Source organism: Macaca mulatta, chromosome X (genome assembly GCF_049350105.2).
Source record: "Macaca mulatta isolate MMU2019108-1 chromosome X, T2T-MMU8v2.0, whole genome shotgun sequence".
NCBI lineage: Eukaryota > Metazoa > Chordata > Mammalia > Primates > Cercopithecidae > Macaca > Macaca mulatta.
Genome location: NC_133426.1, coordinates 86,353,510 through 86,374,016, shown reverse-complemented (window position 1 = coordinate 86,374,016; position 20,507 = coordinate 86,353,510). Strand labels below are relative to the sequence as shown.

At 39.3% G+C, this 20,507-nt stretch overlaps 1 protein-coding gene across 2 annotated transcripts; it reads right to left on the bottom strand.

Annotated features, from left to right (window-relative positions):
* Nucleotides 1–3,322: 3,322 nt before the first annotated feature.
* On the bottom strand, nucleotides 3,323–20,322 carry TBX22 (T-box transcription factor 22). Of its 2 annotated transcripts, none has more exons than XM_077989493.1 (9): nucleotides 20,188–20,322; nucleotides 12,562–12,738; nucleotides 11,774–11,957; nucleotides 10,851–10,952; nucleotides 9,237–9,411; nucleotides 8,126–8,290; nucleotides 7,683–7,747; nucleotides 7,052–7,137; nucleotides 3,323–4,586 (listed from the first exon to the last, which is right to left on the bottom strand). In XM_077989493.1, exons 2-9 carry the CDS (start codon nucleotides 12,734–12,736, stop codon nucleotides 3,976–3,978), a joined length of 1,563 nt encoding a protein of 520 aa, XP_077845619.1. In that variant the 5' UTR covers nucleotides 12,737–12,738; nucleotides 20,188–20,322; the 3' UTR covers nucleotides 3,323–3,975. The 2 variants fall into 2 exon arrangements, with proteins under 2 accessions (XP_077845619.1, XP_001102720.3); XM_001102720.5 differs by having other exon boundaries at nucleotides 11,774–11,954.
* Nucleotides 20,323–20,507: the final 185 nt, after the last annotated feature.

The following is a 20,507-nucleotide window of genomic DNA, read 5'->3' as shown; positions in this document are numbered from 1 at the left end:
AGCATGTCAAAATTTGGCCAGCACCACACATGTAAATAGTTTTAATACTGAATATGTTTCCAGTGTTCTGTATATCTATTTGTTCTGTTTTATGTTGTCAACCAACCCATGTTTATTTGCACAGTTTTAATACAAATTATCATTTAATTGCAGGCCAAACTTAAGAAGATTAAATGTATACCAAGGCATTTATATCAAAGCAACTGCCTAAGCTATGTATTTGGTTTGTTTTAAACTGCTCCAATAAACATGTTAGATTCTAGTGAAATCAACTGGTAAACTGTTGCTTTATAACACAATATTATGGTTATTTTGGCTAATTAAAAATTTTTCAGCACAAATGCAACATATCTCTAAATCCGAGTAAAAATATTATACTTTCGCCCTGTCAATTCAATTCACAAAGTACAGTACATGCAGTTGGACATTTCTAAGTGTGCTTAAATCTGCCTTTCCCCAGAAGTATCTAATAGTATAAGTATGTAATGACTAGGTGTTCTTTGTAGCATCTCTTATTGGGGAGGGGAGGGAGAAAAAGCAGCACACTGTAAATTATTTAATAATAAAACAAAAGTAAAACACCACTGATTCTATGTGTGTATGTGTGTGTGTATACACACGCATGTTACAGTGTGACATACGGAATTTATCAAACTGCATATTCAGATAAGGAAAAGATTTGTTACTGAGATTTAGTAAAGAGATAATGACCACATACTACCCTACTGTATACACATAATTTGATTATCTTAAAGCATCTAAATTTCATCATTAGCATGTTTGTAGACCTTTGTAAAATATATTTTTTTACTTTATTTTTTGTAAAATATATTTTAAATACTTATACAAAACATCTGTTTCAGTCATGTTCTTGTTCAGCATTATACCAGCAATACTTAAATATACATATTACCTGGTTTAAGTGAGCCATGGCTTCCCCCCAGGGTGCATAATAAAAAATGATTAGGAGAATAAAAGGGAAGTCTTCCATAATGGAATGGTTCACTGAATTATCACTTGATGATTTAACTGTTCATCTCTTTTCATCCTACAGACATGCTTCAACCTCACAAAAGAATGAAGTCATGTCCATTCCCAGAGTATATGTAGAATCTATGTTTAATAGCAGTGAAATACCATGAATATCTATCTTCATAGATTGAGGAAAATAAAACTCCTCATTTTCAAGCACAATGAATAGGAGCAATGACATTATGTGAGTTTGGAGGCTCTAAAATTATGTAGTTATATATGATACTTCAAAATGTAATTTCCAGAGGGCTTAACCCCTCTGTATGGTGAAAAGAAATAATGGCATTAGAGTTTGATGTCTAAATTACATTACCTAAAGCTATATATTGGTCTTTAAAGTACAATGAATAGAGAATTTATCTACTTAGATATGTGTTTTGTAACCAGGCTCATACTTTAAGTCCTTATTTCAGCTGACTGATTGTTCCATAAAATAATACCTTCCTGACCAGAGAATCTGACTACAGGTCTGAGCTTGACTGGGGACTGTGAAAGGGTAAAGTACCATTCATTTATTTTCTGACTCAACGTACAAATTTTATAGTTAATGAAATGCTTTCTTTCCCTATATTTATTTGTGGTAAGTCATATAACCAGGTCAGGTTAAGAATCAGATTTTACAAATTTAGTGAGCTGAATTAAGGAGGAATATAAAAAGAAGTGGTTCCCATATATATATGGTCAAATCAGATGGAAATAGAGGTTTTAATTGTTAGATATTGGGGTCTATTAAGTATCATTTGGTCACTTTTATAGGCTATTACACACTTAGTCCAACAAAAGTGGCTTTGGATTTTTGTAGATTTCTAAAGCAAGTCTAACGTTAAGTTGATGCAGGTGAAAATGATAGAATTACATATCATTTTGTTTTTCATTTCATAACCATAGCATCAATTTACCCAGTTACTCGAGTTTTGCACCATCCATTGAGGAGTAAGAATTTATTAAACAGAAAATAGTTGAAGACACTAAATATTTACTGTGCATGCATTAGAGCTGTTAGAAGATTTCTGCAAATGAGTCACTTGCTCAGAAGCAGGGGATTGCTTACTGAATCTCTTCAGGTTTCTTCCAAGTCTAATTATCTGTGAAGGTTTTTCCTTGTTTACTTCTTCAATTAAAAGTTCAAAATGACAATTTATGAATATTATTTAATGTAACAACATAAATGTTTCCTTCTTGTATTTAAACGTTTGCCCCTTTATGTTAATCACCATTACCAATGTAATCACATATTACTAGTTTATATGAGTAACATATAGTCATATTATCTGACACATACAGCATTGGGTATATGTATTCTGGAGAAGCTCCAAAATTAATCCCTTCTTTTAAATAGTCACTAAAAAGTAACCCAGATATTTCTTTGATTTTTCAGTTAAATACTTTTTCTTGCCAATTACTGAGGTTCTGCCATGTAGACCTCCGAATGTTTCATTTATAATCTGATATAAGGGTTTCTGCTTAAAAAGTAACAATCCATTTTACTAATTAAAGTCAGCCTTTAGCTTTCCTGTTTGGGAGTAGTCAAAAATAAAATGTCTTTTCTTATTTTAATTTCTGGTTTAATAAACCTGGGTGGTATACATTTTATTCCTTAAAGACTTTTGCAACAGTATCTAATTACATTAGATCGCAAATAATACTTCATCTTGACTAGAATACTTAATTTGAATGCAATCATGTGGCATCCTATCCCTACTCCCAGGAGTGAATGGCACATAGTTTTAATACATATATAGGAAGGCACATTTATAAGGCATATTTGGGATGAAATAATCATTTTAAGCAAAATAATTGATATGCTCTTCTTTATATGTGTTGGAAAAATCAGAAAAATCAGTTAGCAGTTTGCTTAGTTTGTCAAAAGTCAAGTAATTCCATTGTGATATTAAAGGGCTTGGCTTAATAAAATGTCTAGAGTTACTAGCATAAACTCAGTATCTGATTCATCTTAAAGATATGCTGGCTATGTATAGGTTATACCTCATAATTATTTTCAGAAATTTAGGGCCTGGTGAAAGGAATCTTTTCAACTTCATAAACTCAAATATTATTCCACTTTTGTTTAGCTTAATTCACTATGATTGACATACAAGAGTGGAGTTAAATCATACCAGAATAATGATATTTTCATATTTATGGATTCAAATATATTTTCCCTCTTATAATCATAATGTCTTTATCTTCTTAGAGAACTATAATAATATGTTTTTCTAATATTGTGTAAAATACCAGATGTGTTAAAGGAATATGTGAACAAGTTTTATCTAGGATTTATCCAAAAATAAAAGAAAATAAAAGCAAATTTATTAGAGTGTTTTACTTTTCATTTGATCTTTGTGTTCCTTCTAGATCAAATGGTCTTTAGGCTACAAAGATAAATAAAATATAATACTTGAAAGTTTGTGTCCTTATTTGTATCTTAAATTGAGATTAGCAGTTTCTTCAACAGCAAAGTATAAAGGCATAAGGCAAACAAATAATTAAATTTTTTTCTACAACTACTAGATAATGACACTAAAGCCAATCTTCATTGTTAAAACTGAAATTGCTTCACTGCTTGCATGAGTTACATCCATCTTCTTTTTGTCATTGTCAATGTGTAAAATGCAGTTATCATGGTGAACTAGCTTCACTATAATTGAAAATCCCATCGCTTAGCATCAATTTTCAGTGGTGGAGTATCATCAAATAATATTTATTGCATAGCTCATTTTGAAGCTCAAGGCCACTGTAATCAGAGATTCCTATACGTTGCACTTGATATTATAAACAGCTCTTCGTGAATATTGATAAGGCACTTTAAATCTTTAAATGCATAACAAAGAAATACTTATTGTAATGATGCTTTTCAAGACCAATAACTGTTGAAATTTCTTTGGCTACAAATAAAGAAAATATTTGTTTTCATGTAATTGTTCTAGAAATGCTATTGTTTTACTAAAGGTAATGGTTAATTGCTGGATACCAATGAATATGATTACATTTGCCTTCTCTAAAAGAAACTTGACTGTCGTCATTCACTTTAAGATGGTTGGAACCATTTATCAGTCTAGACGGCATAGAGAAATTGTATCTATAAAAGCCATAGGAAGGATGAAAGGAGCAACTAAGTGCTTCTTGGGTGATGGAGTTTGGCAGCAAAATATTTCCAGGTGCCTGTAATCCATACAACATTTGACTGGTAGAATCAGGTGCTTGTAGATACTGATCACCGGAGTCTTCAGATGAACCACTTTTTGAATTGGTGAACCCCAGGGAAGATAACATAGGCACTTCCATCATGAGTGGGGCTAAAGACTGAGAACTGTTGCTGCTTGCTAGTCTTTCAGGAGCCGGTAAAACAAGAGGTTGCTGTTGCCAAAAATTAGTTGGACAAATCTTGCAGCAAAGAGGCAGGTTGACATTGTGCAGGTATGCCTCTGGACAGGGCATTCCAAGGGAACTTGTAGGTAAATGAAACATAGGTGAAAAGCAAGGTGGAGAAAGTAAGTTCAAAGGAGAGGGGGCCCCTCCACTAGAGGTCACTGGAGATGAGCCACTGCTTCCACCTGTGAATGACAATTCAGTCAATGAATAATGAATTTGACATTTGATGTTCCTGCTATATTAGTAATCATACCCATCACTATCCCTGCTTCATCCTTAGATTAACTTTCCTTGTGAGTTCACAGTTCTTTTAGCTTCTTTGAGACAGGACCTGCTCATTCCTCTGACCAAAGTTCAATGTAGTATCTATACCAGGTATCCCTAATGCCTGGGCTACCCACTGGAACAGGTCTGTGGCCTGTTATGAATCTGGCTGGACAGCAGGAGATGATCAGCAGGCCAGTGAGCATTACCTTACTGCCTGAGCTCTGCCTCCTGTCAGATCAGTGGCAGCATTAGATTCTCATAGGAGCGCACACTCTATTGTGAACTGTGCATGTGAGGGATCTAGGTTGAGTGCTCTTTAATGATAATGTAATGCCTGATGATCTGAGGTGGAACAGTTTCATTCTGAAACCATCGCCTCCCAACTCCCACTGTTCATGGAAAAATTGTCTTGGCCCCTGGTACCAAAAAGATTGGGGACCACTGATCTATACTACTACCACTATTACTTTTAGCACTACTACTATGTATCATGTATTAAGCATTCATTTGCTCAAATATTGTGCTAGGCACTTGAATCACATTTGTCCAAAGAATTACAAAGAAATCCAATTATGACTCGGAGTCAATTATATCTTACCAACACAAACTAGTTTTATTATTTTAAAAATTAAAATATTTACATAATAAATAATTTTTAGTAATCTTAAAAAATTACTAAAATAAGTACTTAAGATGAACAAATTGATTGGTTGTTTTGGATTATGTAGATTTAATTTATAGATAGAATGCATAGATTTCATGTACACTGATTTTTTAAATTCTTCTGACCAAAGGTATACTGATTTTAAAAATTCCTCTGACCAAAGTTATAATGATTTAAAAAATTCCTCTGACCACTGATTAAAAAATCAGTGTACATGAAAATAGTCTTGTATAAATGAAAGCAATATATTTAAAAGCCTTAGCTTTTTTTCTAATACAAAACAATGAATGGGGCAATTTCCATACTGCATTGTATCTTAAGAGTTGGAAACAATTTTGCAAGTTAAGAAACATAAAGATGAATGTAAGTATTCATATCAATGATGTTTGGTGATCTTTTATGTTTGCCTAGCTCTACTAAAACTAGGGATAATTACAAGGTCCAGGAAACTCTAAACCTTATTTTTGTAAATGTCTGAATTCAAACAATTGGTTATTGGCTGGATTTGACCAAGTTGTTTCTTTTTTTAGTGTTGCTGTTTTCTTAACTATTTTTGTGTATGTAGACATATCCTAAACCTTCATCAACAAGATTGCAAATATATTTTATAATAAAGCATTTAAAAGTTATTTAAGAAACTAGTAACTCATTTGCAATTTGAGAGCATTTTGGATATCTTAAATAATTAAGAAAACTGTGTACTTTAACATTTCATGATCATCTTTAACTTTTTCTTTATTAATGCGCATTTGTTTCGACTTGGATATTTTAAAAGTATGCTTCCTAGATGCTACTGGTTAAATCGACACTGTAAAATAAGTGTTTATATATTTTTCATGCGATTCCCTAAACCATATCGAGACAATCATCCAGTGAAATATTTCACCAAATGATTAGACTTCACTTCTTCCCTTTTCAGTTAGTCGTTATGGCATCATGTAAAACTCAACCTAACTATAATGTTGATTTTGCTTGGTAGTTGTAACCTTGAATTAATGGTCAAAGTCAAGCAACTCCGATGGAGTAAAGATAAAGGGATAAAAAAAATCCATGTCATTTTCAAGTAAAAATTATTCTGTTTATTATTAACTATCAGAGCAAATTAAGGTATTCTTCCACCAGAAAGTCTGCATTATTTAATTGTTATTACTTTGTCATGTAATGTACCATCTGAGAATAAATATCTTGCAAATATTTTTAAATGCTTGTGGCAATTAAATTGTGAAGACTTAGTATTATTTTTAACATTTACTTTCCCCATGGACAAAAAAGAGGAAAATTAGAGCTAAGTGATGAATTTAATGAAAGTTATTTTAACGTGTACTGAAAGGTCCTCATAAAAGATAAACTATTCATTTCAATAGTAACATATCTGCAAATCAGGCTACAAATGCACCACAGGCATATCCTAAAGAACGTGAGATAGTGAGAGGCTGAAGAATCCAGATGAAATCTGAAAATCACAGGGTGTAAGATAACTTACTAACATATCTCAATAAGTCCACAATTACCACATTTCTATTCTCTTCCTTTATGCCAGCTTCTCTCCCTTTATGCCTCTTACCTCATCATTCAGGCAGAGGTACACCCACTTACCTGTAAGTACACATTTTCTTGCATGTACATATCCCTTTGTATAGTATTTGGTACAAGTGTTCTGGATGTTGTTATTTAATTAATATGTAAAAATAAAACAAATGTTCCAAGTTTTCTTACTTTGTGTGTCTGCGCCAAACGTTTTAAAATCGAGAGTGAAAGAAGGCCTCCATGGGTAGGTCTCTAAAAGCCCATCCAATACACCCCTAAAAAAGAGAGTCAACTTTCAGCATCCCCAGAATGCAATTTCTGAACATAATGATTTTGAGTTATTTGGCTATGTCTTTTAGATGTAACTATTTTAAATATTTCTCTTTTATACAGCTAGACTTCTGAATAAAATTCAGTTAAACCTAGAATTCTAAAATAAGCAAGATCTTAATACTGAGTAGCAAAGGAGTGGGAGGAAGTAATGTTTTAGACACAAAACATCTGGGTTCCTTTTCTACCACCTACTAATTACAAAATTTAGAGTGTTTGAGTCTCTGAGCCAGTTTTCTTATCCTTAAAACTTGTGGGGAGCCGGGCGTGGTGGCTCACGCCTGTAATCCCAGCTACTTGGGAGGCTGAGGCAAGTGAATCACTTGAACCCTGGAGGCGGAGGTTGCAGTGAGCCAAGATCGCGCCATTGCACTCCAGCCTGGACAGCAGAGTAAGACTCCATCTCAGAAAAAAAAAATAAAAATAAAAATAAAAACTTGTGAAAATAGCTAGCTACATCAATATTAGATGTCATTGCTATGCTGCTTACCTGTTTCTTCCAGTATCTCTAAATCCTTTAGCAAAAGGATTTCTTTCTATTTTTAGTTTCGTAATCTATGGATTCAATAGAGAGAGAAAGATAATATCATTGCTTTCAGTGAGAACACTGTCACCGTTGCTTATAGTGGTTACAACCACCAGAAAAGATGTTGCAACATGTAATATGACAATTTAAATAAATGTAACCATATTGCAAGTCATATTTAGAATGGTTAGCTCCTATTTATAAATCATTACTTTTATAAATTACATTCTGGAGTTGCCTTCTCACATAAGATTTACACAATTCATTATCAAACTTGCATGGATGACAATTCAATAAAACTATGATTTTTATTTAGAATTGTGGAAAATGCAACTGATTGCAGTTAGCCTCTATCCCAAGGTCCCTCTGGAGCCATTTCCATTTGCCTGAGACATGACCAGCTTTACCTGTTGGTTTTGGTAAGCCGTTACTGTGGTGAACTCAGTTTCTTTAAAGGAGAATGTTTTAACCCCTTCAGTGGGCAAGGACTGAAGCTGGGACAAGTCAACACTGCTGTCTTGCTCTATCACGTGCACTCGGGGTTTGTACTTATGCATGGATTGCAGAATAATCTGGAGGAGAAATGACCAATGCTGTTAGAAAAACTGGCTTCCAGTCCCCAACCCTAGTTCTCTCTCCTGACCACCTCCACCACGTGCACACTAAAAGGCAATGATGAGGCTTAGGTAACTATTTTGTTATGCCATTTGGCCTCCAACAGAGGCACTCCGAGGGATGCGCTCCGAGCTAAAAACATTTCCAGAGAAAGGCACCTCAGCGGCACCTGTCAGCAGTGATTCCATTTCCAGATTGAGGCCTTTTCCTGCTTCAAACATTGGCGACCATCTGGTGTGGAAGTGGCACTGCGATCTGCTAGCCTGCTACAGGTTCTCATGGCAGTAACTGATGGGCTTGGACATGGTGGGTAACCTTCTGGCATACCCTACCTCCTAATCTTGGGAGCTTCCGTCTTTCCTTTTGTAGCCGGCACAGTGCCAGACTGGGGAGGGCAGAAGCAGGGATGCACCTAGTTACAATGTGCAAGATCAATAGTACCTATGAGGGTTGGTTGGTGGGGAGGTTTCCAGGCTGCAGTCTGACATTCCCCCACTTGTATCCTTCCACCACACCATACAATACACTGGGTGCCCATCCAACTGCGTGGACTATAGGAAGGCAATCAGAGATCACAGTGATTGCCCAGGAGGCTATGGTGCCTGAGAACTCCCTGAATGGTTCCATCCTACTCTCCCAGACCAGGCATTCTGGCTTAAACAGGTCTCTTTCTGTCCTCAAACTCCCTATATTCGCCATCCCCAGTTGCCAGCACTCTCAGATGCCAAACAAACGTTTCAGGAGCCCTAGGTTGGCTACTTTACTTACAGGTGCAGGGCTTGGACAGTTCCTAAAAAACACAACATGTACATCTGCAAAAAGCTTCCTTGGCCTCTCCAGGGTGGCCAGTGGGCAGGAGCCTTGGCACCTCCCTACTCAGGGTAAAGGATTTTGCTCACGTACATGGCCTTTGTCATCCATCTCATTGTTGGTGAGTTTCATGCGATCAAAGCTGATGATCTGCCGCATCCAGGTCTCTCCTGAGCAGGGTGAGTCCGGGTGAACATAGAATCTAGGAATGATGCACAGATGATCCGTATTCCCGGCTACCATCCACTGTGAGCTGTGATACACATACCTGAAAAAACACATGCTGTGGCACTAGGTGCAGCAGGCCAAAGCTGGGAGCTGTTGTGTTCTGTTCCTGAGGATTTTGCTCCAGATTAGCCCAGTGATCTCAAGGGCAAGTAAGCAGAAGATTCAACTTAATTTCTAACAAGCATTCAGGGGCAAAAAATAAACTGTAAATAAGCATATGTCATCAAAATGCAATGAAGTGCAGGGCAAGTAAAATGTCATGAGATTTCTAAGTCTGGTTTGTATTTTCTCACAGAAAACGCCACAGAAATTGATCTAACCCATTTTATCTCACAGAGACAACGGAAAAATCCACTAGCTTTGGGTGTGAAGAGTCTGGGAAGAAGTGGAGGGCTGACAAGTATTTCTGTCTAGCCTACTGTCACCTGTCCTCGTGGAAGCCCTTTTGCCAATAAGGCTTCACATCAAGAAAACTCTTAGGAACACAGTCCTGCACAGCCTCTGGCCGATTTTCACACTATTTCCAATCTCAACTTCCCAGTTTTGCGCCTATTCCCATGCCAGCTGCAACTTGAGAAGCAAACAGCTTTTTCTGCTGTTTTCATACTGCAGCCCCAGCAGTCCTCTGAGCTGAGCCTTCTCCTTGCTTTCAAAGCTAGCTCTGGTTTTGAGGTGGGCTGTCTCCTTGGAGGACCAGGGACCCGCCTCTGTGTCAAATGCTCACAGCCCTAGTGTAAACAGCTGTCACCTCCCCACCCCTCCAACCGTGAACTAGACCCCAAGCCCCCGAGTCAAAGTGTTGGCAAGCTGGTGTGTCTGGGATGTATCCCACAAGGGCTTTTTGGCTTTAGAACAATTGGGCCACTTTCAGCCTGCTGTAGGTTGAGGACTTAAATAAAGGGAAAATGATACTTGTACTCTCTAAGACCCAGACATTGCTTCAGGGGAAAGATTAAAGATGGACCAAAAGACAGGCCTAGACACAGGAACTGCTTGACTGACCTTGAGTGGCAAATTGATCATCCTTCTGGGCTCCTGCTGCCAAAGCAGCACAGCTCAGAGCCCAGTGTGTCCCCAGAAACCCAGGCTCCCATGGAGCCTGGGGATTTCTCCCACAATTCCTTCAATCCCCTTCCCTTCTGGCCACCAGAGCCCACACCCTCTGCAGTTTACACAACCAAGGCCAGAGCAGTGGGTAGGGAGAAGCTTGGGGTACATTTGAAGCTCTGATTAGTGCCCTAAATTCACTGCATTCCAAGAGGGGATGGGGGCAGAAGAGAGGAAGAAGCTTTCTCGTCTTTCACTGGGAAACCCAGTTTGAAAAAGAAAATTCAACTCCCAAAGCCCACAGGAGAGCAATCGCTCACCACCACTCCCCATGCTAGCGTTTTCAAAGTTGCGCTGTTAGGTTGCAGGTCTGAAGGTTCAAATCCCTGGCCCTAGCCTGGGCATGGAGTACCATCCTATGGGGCCCATTACCTATAGCGTTTGGAATCCACTGGCACCACATCGATGGCCACATAGTACTGCTTCCCTGGATCCAACCCTTTCACTTTGACCCGAACAGAGGGGAACATCCGCCTGTAAGAAAGAAAATAAGGACTGACCCAAGAGCTTTTAGAAATGTTTGGAAGAGGGAGTGGCTCTGGACAAATGCTGACTCCAGTAAAAAGTGAAGGGATTCACAATACCCTTCCCATTTCAAAATAGCAAGGAATAGCATTTGCAAATGAGAAAAGATGGTTGGTTGTATACTTGACTGAACAAGTATGGAATTTCTAAGTGGAGCAGAATATTATTATCACAAGGCTTTGTTCATGTCCCTCCCCAACCATAATAAAAAGCTATAGAAGAGAAAGTATGAGAGAAAAAGCTGTGTCCCAACCTCCTTTTCAAGGGTACTTCCTGTGAAGCAGATTTGTGGAAGGCTGAAATTTGTAAGACTCACAAAATAACCAGCTGCAGTGAAGTGGCTGTCCCATGCCAAAAGGTGGCTATGGGAATGGCTCACCTCAAAATAACCTGGGCCAGGTCTGGCGGGCGCGAGGAACTGTGACATGGAATATTGTCCATGGTTATCTTAGAGGCCTTAACTGAGAGGTCTGGCCACAGTCTAAGACCAAAGTCTGATTTTTGTCTTATACTACACAGGCAGGAGACGGGGAAGTGAGTTATTGGAGTCATAGTGTACAGGAAAGGAAGAATGAGCCACTTACATGGGGCCAGGTAAGTCTGAGCCCTATCAATTGAGGGGCTATGGCTTTCTACTGTATGTCAGGGAGTTGGGGAAAAGGAACAGAGGAGTACCAGAGCATGAAACTGGAGACTCCTCATCTTACCAGAGCGGTAAATTAAGTGCCTAATGTGTGCGACCCGTGTGAACAGCTTGGGCACAACCGAACCTGCCCGCTTTAGTAATGATCATCTCAGTCCCGATGTCATGGAATCTCTTCCACAGTTCAGATCCTTGAAGCTCCATTTGAATATCTTTCTCTTCCAGACTTTCAGAGCTGTTGCCATCGCCGCTGTCGCTGCCGCAGCCAGAGGAAGCAGTTGTTGAGGACTCTGTCTTAGGTTGTTTTTCTGCTGGACACAGAAACGCGCTCAGGGTTTAAGACAGCGTCACAGTTCACATGCCCACTTCTCGCTGGAGCAGACAGGCCTTGTACCTTCCCTAGGAACTTTGGCGACAGATTCCCCTAGCTCCGCATAACACCCTCTGCGTCCGCTTAATGGAGAAAGAGGGGCCGTGAAAGGTGCAGCCCCGCTACCACCCCCCACCCGCCCGCCTTTTTTTTTTTTTTTTTTTTTTTTTCGTCAGATTTGCCAATCCTCACTCTCTTGGAGACGTTGGTAACCGAGACTGGATGCCCTCGGGATTTGGGAACTCGCCCTGCTTCCCATCCCGGGATACAACAGCCACCCGCTGGCTCTGAGAGCTTCCCGCGAAGGTAGGAGGAGGATGTAGGAGAGACTCACTTCACAATCATGTAGGGACCCTCCCCTTTACCGCAAAGAAACTGCTGTATTCCGGGAAGGATTCGGAGGCGCTGAAACTTCCCCTTCACCAGGTGGTCGAGGTGTCCCGCGGCTCCTAATGTGGCTCTGGCTGCGTCGGGACGCGAGCCAGGCGGAGAGATGCGGAACCAGTAAGCTCAGGCAACCGGCTCAGGGCAATGGGAGTACTTACCAAGCGGCTCGCTCTTCCCTGCAGCGCTGCTCCTTCTCTCCTCCTCTTCCTCTCCGCCCTTTTTCTCCTGCAGCTCAGGCTGCTCCTCCTGTATTGGGTCCTGGAATTTTCTTTTGCTGGGTCTCCCCACCAAGGCTTCCACGGAGAAGGCACGCGCCCGAGAGCTCAGAGCCATCCCTGGAGGGGGTGAAGGGATTCTTTGCAGCAAAGTTTCAACCTGAACTGGGTTAGGGAGGGAGGGGGAGACACAGGCGGAGGGCACAGAGGGTAAAGGAAGGAGGGAAAGCAGGAAAAACAAAAAACCAAACCCAAAACCCAAAACCCAAATCTGAAAAACAATTTCTGGATCTGTATTCAAATAAATCAATTTTGTGTGTATGTGTATGTGTATGTGTATGTGTATGTGTGTGTGTGTGTGTAATTTTTATATATACATATATAGTTTTTGTTTGAATAGACGAAAGAAAAGGAGAGGAAGATCAAACTAGTATATATGTCCTTCAAAGTCTAGTCTCCCTTCCTCCCAGTGGACATGTGCAGACCATTAGTCCTCAAATCCCCGATTCCAGGACCTGGCAGAGCACAGAAATTGGCAAGTGCCCGCCTTTTAGGGAGCAGACCTGCCGCCAATGGCGGCTCAGGTTGCTGGGATTGGGAGTTACTGTTGCATCCAGTGAATACCCAGCCGGTCACTGCCTCCACTGTTTGTTTTGGAAACTATTGGAAGCATAAAAAACACAGTGAGTGACACTTCATAGTCTAACAGGGAGGGGGGTTTAGGGGCTTGTTGGAAAAAAAGCTATAGATAGGGAGGTAGAGAGGAGAAAAGGGAGACACAGGTTACGATTTTATATTAAATCATAAAACTCAAAGACATGCGAAATAATTGCCCACGAGGGGCCACTTTAAGCAGATCCAGAGAGATGTATCAGGGTCTTTTGCTCTCCAGTGAAGGCACTGGGAAACAGAAAGGAGCACAAGCTTTTGGGGCCAGTTGGCTGTGCAGGTGGAGTCTCAAACTAGGTGAGCAGCAGTTGTGCCAGTTTATCCTCTCTCTTCTGGTAGTGAAGTGAGGATAGGCAGGAGTCTTCCAGTTGCCACTGTCAAGCATCAGCGAAAACTTGGATCTTCAAGCCCTGCCTCTGCTAGAGCCCAATATTCCTATACATAGCCTTTGTTTTTTTCTCACAGGACTTAATCAGCAAACATAGTCTAAAAACTCCAGGGCCACCAGCAGGGCAACAAAAGGGCCTTTGCTCCCAAGAATGTGCATAACTCAAAATGTTTGGATTAAGTGATTGATTCCAGTGTCTCCTGGAATATATTCTTGGGCTGGATTTTACTTTTCCTTAAACTGAATATACAAGTTTCTTTTTCTTTTTTCTTTTTTTTTTTTTGGGGGGGGGGAAGAGACTTGTCTATGACGTCCGAAGAACACGTTTATGTGTGCAGATATGAGATATCTGCCTGTGTGCAGATGACTTGGTCACATACTTTTCATCAGAAATAAGAAATCAAGTGCCCCTGGATTCTTTTGCAGGTTGCATCTTAACTAATGGCATTTGCATTTTTCCAGAAAAATTATATTATTCACCTCTGACACATTGGTAAAAAGGGCATGTAAAGCCGATCCAAGTTCATTTAAAATAAGATGCAACTTGAAATAACTTATAATATATGCCAATACTGGAATCTGGGAGTAAAAGACCTGTGTGTCCTTTTAATTTCAGCTACTTAGGTACAAATGTGCCCTGCCACTGTGATGGCAGTGGTAGTGGTGGTGGCAGGGGGATATTCAGCCATAGGGAGGAGATCTTCAGGCAACTGGGTATGACTTTAAACACTCCAAAAATCTCAGTATGGCCAAGGGTTAGTTACAGCTTGGATGCCGCTGAAGGGTTTGGCTCAATCATTAGTTATCCACTGCTCACCATGCAGAACTGAGAAAGACACTGTTCCTATCCTAGACAGGCAAAGTGAACCTCACAGGGCAAGGCCACTTTCCTATAGGGAACTTGGGCTGGAAAACAGCCACATCTGCATGTGATCTTTGCCACATCTCTTAAGAGCATTTGTTTCTTTTTGCACCCATTAAAGTGGGGGGAGAGTGTTCATTTCCTCTTACTCAGAAGATATATCTATCTATTATCTATCTATGTATCTATCTATCAATCTATCTGTCTGTCTATCTATCTATCTATCTATCTATCTATCTATCTATCTATCTATCTATATTTTATTTATTGCATGCTCTTAGCTAAAATACACAACTCAAAAACAGAAAAGTCGAGTTTATTTGTTAATTTTGGAGTGCAATTTACCATGTAATATTTGTGTTAGTATCTCCTAATACACGCATTTTCTTGCCTTTAACGTTAGCTCACTTTATTGTTAAAAGGCAGGACATTACCTTGTATAGAAAGGGACAACTTTGCTTGGTATCTTTTTTTTAAATAGATTTTTGTAAAAATAAGGCAAAAGATGTTTGTTGCAATGTCTGTGCTAGTATTTTAGACTACCTAACATATGATGTGATATTTTGAAATCGAGAAAATAGCATATCTTGGGTGTAAGTTTCTTTCTCAGAAGAAACTTCTTTCTTAATATTTATTACATGCATGTAATTTAGTCATCCAGAATTTTTTATTTTTTAATCTGAACTTTTTCCATTCCCATTTCTGTATATATCTGTTGACATCACTGGGAGATATGTAGCTAAGCTCTCCCTTGTATGTACTAGACTAAAGTATAGTTAGTTCCTGTTAACTCATATCTGAGGGGGAAAATATTGCATTATCTCATAACTAACTTTGCAATCTGGTCAGCTGCTGAAGCACTGGGTTGTCAGGTATTGGGGGCCTGAGGCGCATATACTAATGCCAGCAATTCATTCTCCACACCTGGAAGTATCTTTGGGGCAACTCTATATTTCATCCATGAACACCCATAAACCTTTATAAGAGACTCTTCAACAATGGAGGGGCAGCAAAGCATGTGGAGATTTCTGAGACCCACAGGTGCCCACAATAGAAAGCAGAATATGTTTTTTAAGTTTGATAATAGGAAAATCCTTACAGTAAAATGTTGGTTTTGAATTGTCCACTCCCCGTGATTAAGATATTTTGGCATAGTTCCAAGCTTGTAGAACATGAATCTGAAATAAGCTACTCATGGCCTTTTTTTTTTTTTTTGCCATTATTTGGGAAAGACCTCCTTTGAATGAACACTCTAATGAACACTCTAATGAAAGCAGAGTCAGGAAATGTAATCAGCTTCCCCGCAACATCATTTGAGTACCTGAATTCAACTTTGCCTGCGCTAACTAAGTTACATGAAGAAAAAAATTATCTTTGTTTGCTTAAGTGAGCTTCAGCTGGGTTTCCATTACTTGTAGACAAAAGAATCTTGACAAATACACTCATCTTGATAAAAATTTGGAAGATCACCTTCTTTTTCTTGTTTTCTTTCTTCCTTTCCTCTTCTTTCTCCTTTGTCAATACTACTGGTTATGAGAATAGGAAAATTATATGCTATTGACTAAATTTTACTTTCTACATGAATTCCTCAGGCTATGATAATAAATAGGAATAAGGCTCAAGCAGTACACCATATAAGAAGACAGACTTTGGATTCAGACTGACCTGATTCAAATTCTGACTCTACTTTCTATCTGAATGACCTTACACAAGTCTTTTTTTTTTTTTTTTTTTTTTTGCATTCAGTTCTTTGTTTTAACCATTTAAAGCTATTATTTCTAACACTTTTATCATACAGTATGTTTCTGTAAGTGTGTGTATATATCTGAGGGTTTAGTAAAAAAAGAAAAAAACATGCAAACCGCTTAGGACAAAGCCTGGAACATAATAAGCACTCACAGATGTTTTCAAAATTAAAGAGATGATGGGAGTTAATTTCAAGAATGTGCTAATCTTTCTATCAACTATACAGCTATGAATTCTTTGAGGCAAAACACTCGAAGAGGAAAACTTTGGGATCAACATTGGAACCACTAACTTTTGGTTAAATCCTAAAGCAGATTCAAAAGGTTGAAAGTCTTTAGGGAAGCCAACATTCTTAAAGAAATTCAAATACTATTTTAATAAATAAAATTAGTCAATTAAACCAGAAGATTGCATTTGAATTTCAAAAATCCATAGGAAACATGTCTTCTAGAATACATGACCTGTTTTTATCAATTTTATCCTTGGAAATATATCTTTGGTATTTGTCAATGCAATGCAAGTGTATTTTCTTATATGATTAGATAAAATATGTTAATGACAAGACCCTAACTCATAGGTGTGTTCTTACTTCAGGAAATTGAGCGACGTAGCCTATTCAATATTGAAGTAATTCTCACACTGAATCCCTCAACTTCTGGTTGGCTTAATTCAATATAATCTCTCAAGAAGACTGTGCTTTTATTCATCTAGTCATTGAGTCATGCGCGTCAAACTTTGTTACTCTTGCTCCTCGGTAGAGTAGGGGAAGAAAAAGTAGAGATACAAATTCTTATCTGTGTTCACTGTGTTCTTCTCATGGGGAGGACTGGAAGCGAAATGCTTATGCTTGCAAAAACTTTAGCTACCGGAAAATGTATTCTGTTGAATTTAATCGTGTGTTCATATTGCTATCAAATGGTGAAGGCCTTCCTATGATAATAATTACAACATTAGGCTTCAGTTCATTGTATTTCTCATTCTAACAGAAGTATATCGAAAGCATACAACTACATTTTCTTATTTCTTCACTGGATTAATAACTTAAGGTCGATAGAATTTTTAAAAATTTCCTAGGAAATTTGTCACCAGAATTATGGGGACAGTTTTGTAGTTGGCTAATTTTGAGCAGGATAAATGAATAAATGAAAAAGATAAAACCTTTTTGAAAGTCCAAATGTTAACTACCCTATAGTGATTCTAGTAATTGCCAGAAGAGGCATTGTATGGTCACCTTTCAGCTGCCTTTGACTTCCTGAAGCAGTGAAAATAATAAATAATTGTAAATACATCCTTTCTCTTTTAGTCCTCAAACACTCTCCATTAAAACATTGAACTTAAGGCCAGGTATATGGGTTCACACTTGTAATCCCAGTGCTTTGGGAGGCTGAGGGAAAAGGATAGCTTGAGTCCAGGAGTTTGAGACCATCCTGAGCAACATAGAAGATCCTGTCTCTACAAAGCATAACAAACAAAATTAAAGAAACACACACACACACACAACAACAACACCAAACTAGAGTCAAACCCAGTCCTTTTCTATGTTACCTCTCCTCTCTGGTGCTCCATTGGAACTTGCATAGTCATATATTAACTGAAGGCTCAATCAGGATTGCTGGACATCATATTTTTTCATGGGTTGAGTTTGTGGTATGTGAATTTTAGGTTAGGTCATTTTAACTTGGGTATACTTGGGTATTATGTCTTATACATTTCTTTTACTTACTCCACCCCCATGTTTCCTCTTTCCTGTTTCCTTTTCTCTCTCTTTTTTTTTTTTTTCATGCTGCCTTTTTTTTTTTTTTTTGAGACAGAGACAGAGTCTCACTCTGTTGCCCAGGCTGGAGTGCAATGGCATGATCTCGGCTCACTGCAACCTCTGCCTCCCGGGTTCAGGTGATTCTGCTGCCTCAGCCTCCTAAGTAGCTGGGATTACAGGCACATGTCACCACGCCCGACTAATTTTCATATTTTTAGTAAAGACAGGGTTTCACCATGTTGGCCAGGCTGGTCTTGAACTCCTGACCTAGGGTGATCCTCCTGCCTTGACCTTCCAAAGTGCTGGGATTACAGACTTGAACTGCTGCTGGCCTCATGCTGCCTTTTTAAAAATGAGGATGAGAGTCAGAGTTACCTCCAAATATGCTATGTGCATCAGCCCCAAAGAAAGTGGGCTAGGATTTGAAAAATGACTGCAGGTGCCAGTGTGATATTTTAAAATAGATAATTCAGACATGTAGCAAAATATCACTGGCTCAGATCACTTGAACGAGGATATGCCAAGTTTATTGCATCAATGAAGTTTTGAAAAGAAAAATACTGTTTATGAAGAATGATTTTATCTTCCTAAAACCAGAAAAATGCTTGCTTTACACCCTCTTCCCCTACACACGCTTTCTCACCATGCAGTCCTCAGATCAGTGAGTCATTATCTGGCTCTGCCTAATTTGGGCAGCCATGAGCCCAACAGAAGCAGATCCTTCTGTTAAGAAATAAATCATCCTGAACTCCATTGGGCCCACCAAATCTCATGCTAATCTTTTCACTATTTAATTACTCCTGGTTATTTACAATGTATTTTCCTCTTCTTACCTTGGCACCCTACCCCATCATTCCTAGGGCATGTGAATAAGGTACTAAAGGCTTCTTTCCATATTCTCATAATTATCTGTATTTAATCAGGGCTTTTCAATGCCTAACAACCACAGATGTACTGACAGTCAGAAGTATTTGGTAGTAGGCTGAGGGATTTTCCCTAAGTCTATCAAAACACCAAATATAGGCAAACACTTATACTGCCTGTGCTTGAAGCCAATCTATGCCTTCTTTCATAAACTGTCTCCCTTCCCAGGGTCCCCACATTAACATTACTAGACAAAAAACTGCTCCTTCATGAAATAAATGTTTGTAGAGTTAGTAAATCCTGATCTATGCTCCAAGGGGCAAAAGCGAAGGCTTTAATAATTAAGAAATAAAGACAAATTTTAAAAAAATACAAAAGAGAAATCACAGAAGACAATAAGGTATCCATGGGGATAACTGAAGCAAAGCAACCATACCACCCTACAGCAAACTCCCTGACATGCCTTTCATAGCCAGGTGCTTTCTGTAGTCTGCCTTCTCTAGTTTGAAGGGGCATGTGTGTGTGGTATGCGTGCTTGTGTGTTTGTGTTACAATGCAGTATATGAACTCAAGCTCTGGTGAGGAAAATCAGGAATAAGTAAAATAAAACAATTTCTTTTGGCACACTTTGATGTTCCCTCTCTCACCCCAATGCCCATGCTTTGGGACTTCAGACCTCCTCCTGAAATCAAGTGAGTGCAAAGAGGATCCAATAATCCTTCTGCCTCTGTGATCTAGAGCTCCTTGGGGAAGAGCCTCGGTAGAAAGTACCACTGCTTAGAGCCCTTGGCTAGGGCCACTTTTCAGTGTTAGACACCTGCCACTCAGCTCAGTGGCTACCATGTTGGCTTCAGTCCTCACCTTCCAGGAGGCACTCTCATCCCTCCACCTTGCTCCCTAGCTCTCTAAACAAGATCTGTGAGCCCTAATGCATAGTATCCTGTGCCTGGGAGCCTTCTGGCAACATTGCTACCTAGGAGAGGGACTATTGCTGGATTCTTTGGGTATTACAGCATAGTCTCAACCTACTGGACAAGTCTAGCCTTCATGAATTTTAAGGAGCACTAACATTCTACTTTCAGTCCCCCTAGAGGTAGTGATGGCAAGATCTCTGTCACAAAACCCCAGCTGATGAAAGATGAAACTGACAATTATCACTTGGACTTTCCTAATGTTAGGGACTTGGTTAGTGATAGTTAACAGGAGAGGCAGAGGCTGAGGAGAATCCCTGTGCCAATGTCCCCCTAAAACCTATAACACGGTCAGTAAGGCAGAGGTATTTACCTGGAAGGCAAGAAGCAGTGTGTTGCTGTGTCAAGAGGCCAGGCCAGCCCAGTGATTCTGAAGTCAAGTCTCAGTCAGAGCTCATTCACTCTGCATATGCCTGCAGCCGCTCTTCTCAAGAGCCCAGAGAAGAGTGGACTAGAGCCAGAGCACAAGAGAACGTGGTGTTCTGGCCCTCAGCTGTGGGAGAGGTACTTGCTACTTCCGGGGTTGGACTCCAGCAACTTCTCCCACAGAAGACATGCTTTTACTCAAGGTTGGCCATGAAGTCACAAAGACAGTCTGTGATTTCAGCTTTCAGAGCTTCAAGGCTGCAGGCA

What these genes read in the sequence shown, in the direction of transcription:
- TBX22 (XM_077989493.1), bottom strand. Translation starts at nt 12,736, where the DNA reads ATGGCTCTGAGCTCTCGGGCGCGTGCCTTCTCCGTGGAAGCCTTGGTG. An exon ending in AGATGGATGACAAAGGCCAT is followed by an intron (nt 8,291 to 9,236) that starts GTACGTGAGCAA and finishes TTTCTCCTCCAG; the next exon opens with ATTATTCTGCAATCCATGCA. An exon ending in AGAGATACTGGAAGAAACAG is followed by an intron (nt 7,138 to 7,682) that starts GTAAGCAGCATA and finishes TCTCTTTTTTAG; the next exon opens with GGGTGTATTGGATGGGCTTT.